Source organism: Tenrec ecaudatus, chromosome 14, assembly GCF_050624435.1.
Source record: "Tenrec ecaudatus isolate mTenEca1 chromosome 14, mTenEca1.hap1, whole genome shotgun sequence".
NCBI classification, from domain to species: Eukaryota; Metazoa; Chordata; class Mammalia; order Afrosoricida; family Tenrecidae; genus Tenrec; species Tenrec ecaudatus.
This window is the reverse complement of record NC_134543.1, coordinates 29,363,395-29,376,044: the sequence shown is the minus strand read 5'-3', so window position 1 is coordinate 29,376,044 and position 12,650 is coordinate 29,363,395. Positions and strand designations below refer to the sequence as shown.

Here is a 12,650-nt window from a genome sequence, read left to right as displayed (position 1 = left end):
TACTGAAAGTTTATTGATCATTTTATTGGAGGCTCCTACCGATATTATTAACAATACATAAATCAAGCCAATTTGTACCGATGTTGGCACATCATCATTTTCAAAATATTTTCAGAAGTTAATTTTGAACACGTTTTTTTCCATTTGCTGGCTTGGTGGTCTTATTAAGTTACTTAACTCTACTGTAAAGTGTTTTATAGCTTTTAAAGTAATTTTCTAACATTATCTTACATAATTCTTAAAGCAGCCACCGTATAAGGTAAACAGCTTTGATAATATTCTTTCCATATTCAAAAAGAGTCCCCTCCTTCCTTCCCGGTTAGGGAGTATCAGGCTGTGGGGAGCTTGGTGCTATGGTTAGATAGACTTCTATTTGAATTCTAATGAGAAAATCAGCACTCGGAACAAAAGCCCAGGTCAGTCTTCGGTCACCCCATTAAAGTTAGAGAAGCACTGCTTTAAATTAGGTATTTACTAAACAACCACACTTACAGGAAATTGTCTATAAATAATGGCATCTTGAAGAAGAGATACAAGGTGTAATTTTACATTAAAAAGATCAGAACACTTAAATAAGTCCTTCATGAACTTGCCTCAGTTTTTAAAAAGTGATGCATTTTGAAACTGACTGTCTAGCAATTGTACAATACTGCTTGATGCGATTGAACTGTGGAATGCTGTAAGAGCTCCCAATAAAATGATTAAAAAGAGCTAAAACCTCAAAAAAGTGATGTAGTTGAAACATAAGACGTGAATGGCTTCTCCAGGGGACAGCATCACACAGCGGATCCCAGAGCCCATTCAAGCACAGTGCGCAGACGAGGGTCACTCTAAGGGAGTCCTCCAGCTGCAGAGAAGTCTGGTTCATAGCAGTCTAACGTACCACACACTCAGTGATGGACTCCTGCTTATTTTTGCCTACTCTTCGTTAAAAGAAGCCAAAGTTAAGGATAAACAATGTTGACTCTCAACGACAAGGACAAAGTAGGGATAATACACCAACTTACTGTTGCATCGAACGTCCGCTTTAGCGTAAGCAATTCAAAAATGACGCAGCCCACTGCCCAGATATCAGACTTGAAGTTATATTTGACTCCTTGGCAGAGCTCTGGAGACATGTAATATGGAGTTCCCACAAGCTGAACAACAACAAAAGAACAATCAAAGAATAACTTCTCTTCTGAGACAACTGTATTAAACATTCCAACAGTGAAATTAAATTTCTTAGGACCTAGTAAGTTACCCCCAGCGTGCTGTGCCAGAGTAGAAGTGCCCAGTGTGTAGGTAAAATCTCCATGGCTACTGAGGAACCATTAGCGGGTTAACACCACCTTCACCTTTAAGGTTAGCAGACAAGCGGCTCACCTGCTGTATCACCATTCATCAGCAGACCCCAAATGATTCTTAGGCGATTACACCACTATGGGGAGAAATTTTATTCCTACCAAATCTCTGGGGCCACTTATATCAATGTACTCACTGTGGTAATTTCAGAAGGTCCCTATATGCAGTTCTCAGAATGCAGAGGCTTCAGGCACTCGGCCCACTACAGCTATTACACGGGCAGAGGTTTAAAGAGGAAGGTGTGGGACTACAAGGCTAGGGCTTGCCTGATTTCCTAGGTCTTGTATTTTTTCTGCCTTTGACAGGGTGCAGTCATTGCTCTCTATTTCATGAAAAATATTCGTGTTTCTCACCTTACACAGGTTCCAGCTGCCCCAGGCTTTATTGTAGTGGCAGTAGGGACTGACAACTGAAAGATGGGACACACATTTTTAACTAAAATGCACACTGCGACACAACTTTTAAAATAGCTCAGTTTGAAAGTGGTATCCTCAAAGAGCGAGGGAAGATGTTATGGCTTCAGGAACGGGCTTGGATATGAATGTCTTGAGGGGAAGACTGATGGCCACCTTTAACCAGCAAAGGCGATATTTTTTTTTTTTCCATTTTTTTCTCTTTTCTTCTTTTACATTTTATTAGGGACTCATACAACTCTTACCACAATCCATACATATAAATACATCAATTGTATAAAGCACATCCATACATTCCCTGCCCCAATCATTCTCAAGGCATTTGCTCTCCACTTAAGCCCCTTGCATCAGGTCCTCTTTTTTTTCCCCTCCTCCCTCCCCCTTCCCCCCTCCCTCATATGCCCTTGGTAATTTATACATCGTTGTTTTGTCATATCTTGCCCTATCCGGAGTCTCCCTTCCCCCCTTCTCTGCTGTCCCTCTCCCAGGGAAGAGGTCACATGTGGATCCTTGTAATCAGTTCCCCCTTTCCAACCCACTCACCCTCCACTCTCCCAGCATCGTCCCTCACACCCTTGGTCCTGAAGGTATCATCCACCCTGGATTCCCTGTACCTCCAACCCTCATATGCACCAGTGTACAGCCTCTGTCCTATCCAGCCCTGCAAGGTAGAATTCGGATCATGGTAGTTGGGGGGAGGAAGCATCCAGGATCCGGGGGAAAGCTGTGTTCTTCATCGATACTACCTCACACCCTAATTAACCCATCTCCTCTCCTAAACCCCTCTATGAGGGGATCTCCATTGGTCGACACTTGGGCCTTGGGTCTCCACTCTGCACTTCCCCCTTCATTTAATATGATATATATATACATATATATACATACATATATACATATACACATATATACACATACATACACACACTTATATCTTTTTTTTTTTTTTGCATGATGCCTTATACCTGGTCCCTTGGGCACCTCGTGATCGCACTGGCCGGTGTGCTTCTTCCATGTGGGCTTATTTGCTTCTGAGCTAGATGGTCGCTTGTTCACCTTCAAGCCTTTAAGACCCCAGACACTATCTCTTTTGATAGCCGGGCACCATCAGCTTTCTTCACCACATTTGCTTATGCACCCATTTGTCTTCAGCGATCCTATCATGGAGGTGTGCAGTCAATGATATGATTTTTTGTTCTTTGATGCCTGGTAACTGATCCCTTTGGGACCACTCGCTCACTCAGGCTGGTGTGTTCTTCCATGTGGACTTTGTTGCTTCTGAGCTAGATGGCCGCTTGTTTATCTTCAAGCCTTTAAGACCCCAGTCACTATCTCTTTTGATAGCCGGGCACCATCAGCTTTCTTCACCACATTTACTTGTTCACCCACTTTGGCTCCAGCCGTTGTGTCGGGAGAGTGAGCATCATAGAGTTCCAATTTAATAAAAGAAGGTATTCATGCATTGAGGGAGTATTTGAGTAGAGGCCCAAGGTCCTTCCGCCACCTTAATACTTGACCTATAAATATAGACACATAGATCTATTTCCCCATCCACCTATATATATTTGCATGTACATGTCGCAAAGGCGATATTCTAAGATGGCTACGTGGCGTTTATTATTTTCTCTGTCACTCCTGGCTAGCATTTGACTGGCTGTAGTAACAGTCAAGTCTTGCTTGAGGAGAAAAGCCCATGCAAGGACACGAATGCTCCTGGAGCAGCAACTTCTTGAAACAGAGACCCCCAAGCCTGGCCCGTGAGCACCCTCAGCTGTCTCTGAATTGCTTGCAACCTATCTTGACATGATCAAAACACATCATCAGAGCAGATTAGCTTTTATTCACGTACGCCTTCCAGTTCTTTTAAGGATAAACCATTGTGAAGCCAGAAGAGCAGTATTAGGTTTTGTCGTTCCTGAAAAGAGGAGATCACTGTCCTCATGAGCACTGTATGCCTCCCGCAACTCTGTCTTTCTCAAGACCGGGTTGAGAAGGGAGCCCTCCACTTCAGCTGGTGTTAGACACCAAAGACTCTTCTCAGGGCACCAGGCGTTGTCACCCAGGACTTCCCCTCGGAATCAGAACACAGGCAAAGAGAACACACCCAGAGATGCCTGAGGCTTCGAGCTCAAATCTGAGGGGACATATCGAGATCTACTGGAGCTGCCCTGGATGGAGAAAACAGAAACCCAATCTGGTGCTCTGATCACAGCTTTTGTCAGAGTTGTCATGTGAACAACACTAGGAGCCCAGACAAAAACGGCCACTGAAGACCATGGAGAACCTGCAAGAGTACTGAGCAAAGTGGGAGGATTCGGGGGGCACAGTTATATTCCACAGCAATGAAAAGCAACAGGGCAGAAAGGAGAATGAAGAGCAACACATACTCACCGTCTCAGCCATAGAATACTCAGAATTAAGTTTCTTTGCTAGTCCATAATCTCCGAGTTTTATCAGGTTCGCCTTGGTCAGAAAAATATTTAATGTCTTTATATCTCTGAAAAAGAGGTGCTGCATATTAAACTCATAAAATCAACTGTTTGATTTCATTCCAAACCCCATGCAGGCTTCTGACAGAACACTGAATATGCCACCTCGGCTCAGCTTCTCCAAGGGGTTGTCAGCACGGTGGTCACCAGTTGTACACATACGCGAAGGCTGGAAAAGGGACCGTCCCCCAAACTCTTAATTCCTATGAAGCGACCACTTCTGCACGGATGGCTCAATGTCAAAGCAACTGCACAGCTGGTCACCAGAGTTTCAAATCATCTATGAGACTGCATGTCCAAGCAGCAACGTTCTCCAAAGACAATCAACCCACCCACTGCCGTCAAGTGGATTCTGACTCCCAGTGACCTGACAGGACAGAGCAGACCCACCCGGAAGATTTCTGAGACAGAACCTCTTTATGGGAATAGAAAGCCTCATCTTTCTCCAGCAGAGCAACTGGTGGTTTCACACTGCTGACCTTGCCATAATCTACTATGCCACCAGGGCCCAGTAGGCTAAGTCATCTGGATAAAGTCATAGGCTGCTTTTCTAAAGATTAATGACCCACATGTAACACAAAATAAGCTTTGCTGGTTCATACTCTGGCTTCCTTTATGAAGAGATGTGATTACGCCAGAGCAATATACTAGGTCGCCTTTGGCAGACAACAGTAATATTGCTCAGTAGGCATTCACTAAAGATCCCCATGAACCAACCGACACAAAAAGAGGCCCTAGTGTATTCTCATTAATCTCACTGAATGGCCAATGACTCACTGGAAGAGCGGTGTCCTTGCCACGGCCCTTCGTGTGACTACACGCGGATGCACTTTCCCTCATAAGACCTGGTCAATTTGTACAATTACATGGTACAAAGTACTTAGAGCTTCTCACTCAAAAGAACAGTTATAAATTAGAAACAATCGACCATTACTACTCAAAGAAATTATTTTTTGTGAATCCAACACAATCTAATCCTATTTCTAGTAGCAATTTCTAGGTTTTATTGATGAATGAATGAATCAAGTGAACTTGAAAATGTCTTGAAAGGACATGAGCAGGAGCTACTTATCTACCACTGAAGAGATTCTTCCTAGAAAACAGGCAGGGTTTGAGCTCAGGAAGCGAAGAAAACATCCCTCAATACACACTCTTTCCTTTCTAAATTACACAAAAGGAAAAGCTTTCACGGCTTAATCAGACAAGTGAAAGTGCCAGGTTGGGGGGGGGGGGGTTGGGTTGGTGGGAAGAAAGCACTCGTTACCTATGAAGGATCCCAGCTTTATGAATACAGCTCACTGCCGAGACAATCTGAAATAGGTACCAGACCACCATCTGCAAAGACAAAAGAAATTACATTTGGGATTGGAAACAGACCGACCAAATTCCACTTACATAAACATACACACACACACACACACACACACACACACACACACACACACACACACACACACAAGGAAGCAGCAACCAGAGGCTACGACTCAAAATGACTTGACATCTCTGCTTGTTGGCTGAGCAGGCAAAGAAAGTGGTAGGAGTCAGAAGAAAAAGCAGGTCATTACATCACACAGTAGTTCCCATATCATTATAAACTATAGTAAGGTGAAGCAGACTTGTGGAAAGAACCCCAGGAAAAAACGCAAAGGTATAGAAAACCAGACCAGTATGCAGTAAGAGAACCAGGAAAAACGCCCACAGAGAATCACGATGTGAAGGTAAACCGTTTAGGGAGCAGGTAGAGACAGCTTCCTTGTTAGAGGCTTCCTTTCTCACGAATATCAATCAGAGTCCGGGAGGATTGTGAAGAGCAGGAAAAGGACACTCTTCACTGTTGGAAGAGTAAATAGAACACTCATGCAGCGACCACAACCCGATCCACAAGAATACCGGTCACCTCTTCCTCGAACAGCTTGTCCTTCTGACGAAGGATCTTGTCGTACAGGCTCCCTCCTGCAGTGAAAGGAGAGAGGTTACTTGAGATTGCTTTGAATTGCTACCAGCAGCCAAAGCTAGGGCCTGGTGGCATCCAATGGGGTTTTAACAGGTGTCACAGAAAGTGGAGAACTCGGCTGCTCAAAACAAACAAACAAACAAACAAACAAACAAGCCACCTCCTCTTCCTTTTTGACATTTCAAAACAAGTCCTCCCCTCTCAGGGCCTCAATCAGAAATAGCTTGCAAAGGTTCTCCTTCCTAATAAGAGTTCAATATGAGAATGGGAGGGGTGGCATTTTTGGAAAAAATAAGTATAAAAACCATTCCAGTCATATTCGATTAGTGACATTTGCTTGAATGTCTTTGAAGTCAAATGATTTTCCCGAGACTCCGTTTTAAGGAATCTGCAGTATTTCTGTAACAACTCTCCAAGTATGACAGGCACAACATTGGGGTTAAGCCTGGGACACAGGTGTTGGATGTGCAGGAGACACACACTGTGTATATATATAAAATCACCGACAACTTCTTTTTCTACTTCTCTCTGAAAAGGTCCCCTCAATTTTTGTATGTAACCATTAGCTCCCTCCCCCGATTCTCTCCTACTGAATAAGGGCGAATTTGCGGTTCCCTTTTATTAAGTAATACTGACCACATATTACCATGCTTCATCTTACTTCCTACCTGCAACTAGAAATTACACTCTAGTCCTGGCTAAGCTTTACAACTTCCCTTCCCCTTCAATTTAGAAGCTCAGAGTTTGATTAAGCGTACCATTGATTCTAGTTCTTCCAAACCACAAAGGAAGCCAACTACTTGCTGTTCCTGCCCCTTCAAAAGTCTCTCATACAATTTCATATTACTGGGGTTGACCAGAAACAATCATGACACACAACATCTAGACAAGATTAAGATGTCTAAAACTTTCTCTTTTAGGTGAAGAAATAATCTGAGATCTCTTTAACATGCACTTCGGGAAAGGGCTGTGGAGGTTCAAGAAAATAACAGCTAGTACTAAAACTCATCGCTGGGGAGCCAGTTCCGTCTCACAGTGGCCCTGTAGGGCAGAGTGGGGCTGTTCCTGTGGGTTTCCGAGACGGTCGCTCTTTCTGGGAGCAGGGAGGCCGTCTTTCCCCCAAGAAGCAGCAGGTGGTCTCAAACTCGGACCTTGTGGTGGGTGGCCCAACACCTAAGTAACTGTGCCACCAGGGATCCTGGCGACTAGTACAGCATGTATCATAGACCTGCTACACACCGAGGGCTTGGCATATCTAAATTCCCGTACTATAACAATCCTAGGAGGAGGCACAACGTAGGCACGAGGAAAGGCAGGTGAGAGCTCAGAAGAGGGAGCCAGGTCTGTTCTCCTATGAACTGGCAATCCTGCTGTCTTACAAGCAACGTGAGCTCGGGGCACAGTGCACATCGACCAGAGGCCGGCGACGGAAGGCCAGGCTTTTCTAGGTGCCCTGTTCGCTCAGCTAAGAGTTGTTGCTGTTCTTAAATATCACTTTTCACTAAGGCAGCTATAGCTCAAGTCAATAATAATTAAGAAGGGACTTCAAAAAGTCTGTGGGAAAACGGAGCCAAAAGATTATGGAATTTCCCCAGGAATCTCCTGGAGCCTTCTCATATGACCTATACAATTTCATAGGCAGGCCACATTGCTTCTCCTGCTTGATTAACATCTTTTCATGACAAAAACAAACAAAACAAAAAAACCCTAAAAAATGAACATAAAATCCAACTGAAGAGCAAACTATAGTCACAAGGGACAAATTAAGTATGCAAAGGACACTCCCTGCCCTCATTCTGTATCTCACTTCAAAACTCTCCTCCCGGACTTGACATTTGTCTCACACGCTAGAAACCTGTTTAAAGCCTTCAGCGCACACCTTTTCTTTGTCCTCCTCCTCCTCCAGGGAAGTGTGAGCATCAGAGCATGCGACAGGAGGAAGTCTGGAGTTGAGCTTACCATTACAATACTCCAGCTCAATCAGCAGGGTGGTATTGTCCATGAAGTGATTGTAGTAGGCAATGATGTTGTCGTGCTGCAGAAGCGCCAGAATCACAATCTCATTCAGGGCATCACGCCGTTCCTTCTCAGACAGTCGGGTCAGATCAACTTCCTTCCACACAACCAGTGAGTCATCCTACAACACAGTAACAGAGGCCTGGTGCCTTCCTCTTACATGGCAATGCGTGACTCCACACTGGGCCAACAAGCCTAGACAGCATGGGCCGAGGCTGGACTTTTTCCCTCTAAAAGGAATGTGAACATCACCTACAAGACAGTGATTTGGGGAGGGGGTTGGTGGGGCAGAAATGATATTTTAAAAGAAACATGAACAGACTTTAGTTAAAAGCCTATAAATGATCATGCTTTTTTGCAGGATTAGGGAAAGTATGAAGATGCTCTTACTTTGTGTCCCACTAACCTGACATACATACATGTCAGTCAGATCCTGGTAAAATCATAGTATGGAAATGGCCACCAAAGGTACAACTATTGGTTACTTCCTGCCTGGAGCAAAGAATGAAGAAAATCAAGATTCAAGGAAACAGTGGACCCAACAGGAACCACAGCCTCCACTAATCTGAGGTCAAAAAAACTTGATGGTGCTCAGCTATCTTACCAAACCTCTGAACAGGATCACAATAGAGGGTCCTGGGACACTGGTGTTGGATGTGCAGGATGCACACACACACAGACACACATGTGTGTGTATCCTGCACATCCATATGTGTCTGTGTGTGTATATATAAAATCACTGACAACTTCTTTTTCTACTTCTCACTGAAAAGGTTTCCTTGTGAAATGCAGAATTCAAAAATCACACAAAAGAGCAGACTTATTGGTTTGCTGAGAGGCGGCAGAACCCCCTGAGACTACAGTCCTTTAAATAGCCTTTCAACTTGGAAATGAACCCACTCCTCAAAAACAACCCCCCCCTGCCTTGAGTCAATACTGACTCACGGCAATCCCCCACTGTGGGCCGGAACTACTGAGGCCGGAACTATTTCAGGCGTAGAAAGTCCTGCCCTCGGGGCTGCTAATGGTTTTGAACTGCTGATCATGCGGGTTGCAGCCCATCGTGTAGACACGATACCACCAGAACCTACTCCTGGAGACCACCTTTCGGGGAAAGAGACAGGCCTACACAGTAAACAGTAACACCCGTGAAGTACTAAAAGAGCAGCACTTTCCCCAAAGTGCTGAAGGCTGGGGCAGGAAAGTTGGGCAAACAGAAACGGGGCCCCCAGGGCAGAAGTGCGAAAAGTGGTTCCACTAAGGGGCATCTGCAACAAATGTCACTCACAAAAGGTATAAAAACTGTTGCCGAGGAAACGAACTTGCTCGGTAAACTTTCAACCACATAATAAAATCTCCCCAAACACAGATATGTGAGCTAGGGGCCCATGCTAAGGCCAGGAACTGATAGGCGCAATGGGGACTGTGGAGGAAAGGAATGTGACTGTGGACAGCAGTCATGTAGCGCTGACCACAACATCTGGGAAAAAGACAAGGCTGGGTTTCTATCTCATTCTATAGACCACACTGCTGAGCTCTGTTTAGTCTTCCTAGGAAAGGCACACTGTACTCTTATCTTGTTCTGTATAAGAACAAGGCTAGCTAGCGGCCATGAAGCCGACCTCCAACTGACGGTGACCCCATAATGGGCGCGAAAGAAAACGTGAGTCACGCCGTACATTAATGCAGCACGCAGAGTCAAAAAGAACACCCAAGCGCCTCTCTCCTTCTCCATCTCTCAGCCTTTAGTGTGTGGGCTTGAAAACCACACCAGGACACTTAGCCGATGCTCACCAGATGCTGACCTGTGCAGCGGTGAGCTTTAACAGTGACCAAACCCAGAGTGCAGGTGGATTCTGGAAGAGTCACGGCCAAGGGGTTTCAGCACAGTGAACACCCTTAGTGTGGGGCTCAGTGATCCCTGGAGCGCTCCTGAGAGAGAGACACCCCCCTGTATATACTCCAATATAAGCCGAGTTTCCCAGCCTATTTTAAATGCAGTTTTGGGGTAAATATTAGGTGCCTTGGCTGATATTCGGATCGCCTTATACTCGAGTATCCACGGTACTCATGTGCAAACATGGACTTCTTTTAAGGGGGGAGGCTGGGAGTTTACCGTGCTAACGTCAGGCTTTCAAAGGCCCCCTTCCAAGGTTAAGCTTTGCTCTCGTTAGGTGGCACCAGTCAGTTCCGGCTCATAGCGCCCGAAACCCCAGGTGTGAGCCCACAGTCGCGGCCACCGTGTCCATCCAGCCTCCCTCTTTTGCTGCCCCTCTCCTTTCCCAAGCAGGATGCCCTTCTCCAGGGACAACGCGTCCACAGCACGAGGGGCAAAGTCTGGCCATCCTTCCCTCTGAGGAGGGCCCCGGCTTACAACACCAATCAAGGGGGTCCCGGGCCTGAATACTGCAGGGGCCACCGCTGAGACCAACACACGCCCAACGCCCAACTCCAGCGGAGGGTTCAAGGTGAGGGCAGCGGCGGCCGCTCACCCTGGGGGCCTGGGGGCGGGCGTCCACTGAGCCGCCCCGCACCCCGCCCGGGGCGAGCCGCGCGGCCCGGAGGAGGGAGCTCTGGCCGCACCGCACACCGGCACCCCTCATTTGAACAGTTTGGGGGCAGATGCCTCTTCGCATGGCCTTAACCCACAAAGCGCGTTACTATTTGTAGGGCCGCGATCCCGCGCCCCACTTCACGGCGGGGGAACTGAGGCGGACGGGGGCCGTGCCTGGGTCCGATCCCCGGACTGCAGAAAGGACGCGAACGGTTAGTGGGCAGAGCCCGACCCGGGCGGCCCGGTGCACGTGCGGAGGGGAGCCCCGGCAGAGAAGCCCGCCCGCGGGGAGCCGCCCACCCGCGGGCCGGGCCGGGCCGGGCCGGGGCCGCTACCTCGGTGCGGCGGTACAGCGTGGCCTCCCCGAAGGCGCCGCGGCCCAGGACGCGGATGGGGATGTAGTGCAGCTCCTCCTGCTCCGCCGCGCCGCCGCCGGCTCGCGGCCCCGGCCCGCCGCTGGGGCTCGGGCCCGAGTCCCCGCCACCCCCGGACTCGCTGCCGAAGTCCGAGTTGAGGGAGTCGCAGTGTCGCTCGTACTCGCCCAGCACCGACATGGCGGCGAGCGCGAGCCCTCGGGAACAGCGCTGGAGCCGCCGCGCGCGGGCCCGCCCGCCCGGTGCCCTGGCCGCGCTGCGCGTGGCCCGGTCAGACGCCGGCCCGCGGCTCCGTGGGGCCCGCAGCCCCGCCAGCCTCCATGGTGGCGCCTTTCCCTGCCCCGGAAGCACTTCTCGGCGCTTCCGGCCCCGGCTCGCCGGGCGGTGAGGCTGCCAGCCCCGGGGCGGGCCAGCGTGGCGGCCAGGCCGGGTCGGGGGCTCGGGGCCGACTGCCGACCCGGGCCGTGGGTTCGCGGCCCGACCGGCTACCCAGGCAGCTTCGGGCCCGCGGGCAGCTGCTGTCGGCACCCGGCCTCGCTCCTGGGCACGGCTGCGTTTGGCACAGTAGTTAGGTGGTTGTTAGTGGTTCTCAAGGCTGTGACCTTCAGAAGCCAATCTTCAGGTCTGTCTTCGGAGTGCCTCCAGCGCTGCGCACCACGGCCCTTTCCCCGGGTAGTAGGCAGGGTGCTTAACCGTCTGCGCCACCAGGGACCTACAGTGATTATGCTACTAGAGTATCAGACTCGGTGTCATCGTGGTCGGTGGGCCAGAGCCACCCCAGCCCCTGCCCTCCCACTCCCGCACCTTCCCATCCTGTACTACCATCAAGGGCGCGGCAACTCAGCTACTCCACAGAACTGTTTGACACTAACTCTTTTTTTCAACAGTTTTATTGGCATATTCACGATACAACCAACAGTTCAGTCACATCCAACAAGAGTTGTACAATCGTCACCACAATCAGTTTTAGAACATATTCTTCGTTCTTGTACTCATCTTTATTAACTTCCCATTTCCCCACGACCTCCCCTGCCATATCCCCAAGGAACTATTAATCCAGTTGAAACTAACTTTACAGGAGTAGAAAGCCCCATCTTTCTCCCTGGGAGAAGCTGGTGGTTTTGAACTTCTGTCATTGAAGTTACAAACTGAATGTGTTACCACTTCACCACCTATCCTTACACTCAAACCCCCTTCTTTCAGAATTTAACTTTTCAGTTTGGCTTCCAGGATCTGTGACCATCCTCGAGGGACTCAAACTGAGTTTAAAATGTTGCATTTGCAAAGTGTAAAGAAACCTTAAGGGACAAAATTAGGGCTGTATGGTGGATGGAGTAAGGGCTAATCTTTGCTACTCTTGGAAGAATGGGCAGGGACACTGTAGGGCTGGGAAATTTCTTAGCACAACTTATCTGGCCTTTTTCTCACCAATGCACCACTCCATTTTACTTCGTAAACCTCCACAATTATCTTTTCTTCAAGAAACTCCATCAAGAATCCTAATAAACA

The 12,650-nt window shown here is 48.1% G+C and overlaps 1 protein-coding gene across 1 annotated transcript in view; it reads right to left on the bottom strand.

Moving 5' to 3' along the window:
* Window positions 1-11,478, bottom strand: part of NEK9 (NIMA related kinase 9) — a 40,778-nt gene extending 29,300 nt beyond the window's left edge. The window contains exons 1-6 of the mRNA XM_075530711.1: window positions 11,103-11,478; window positions 8,157-8,334; window positions 6,141-6,196; window positions 5,508-5,578; window positions 4,146-4,251; window positions 1,008-1,139 (exon numbers count right to left, since the gene is read on the bottom strand). Coding sequence (XP_075386826.1) covers window positions 1,008-1,139; window positions 4,146-4,251; window positions 5,508-5,578; window positions 6,141-6,196; window positions 8,157-8,334; window positions 11,103-11,321 — 762 coding nt within the window. The 5' untranslated portion in view covers window positions 11,322-11,478. The remainder of the gene's footprint in view (window positions 1-1,007; window positions 1,140-4,145; window positions 4,252-5,507; window positions 5,579-6,140; window positions 6,197-8,156; window positions 8,335-11,102) is intronic.
* Window positions 11,479-12,650: the final 1,172 nt, after the last annotated feature.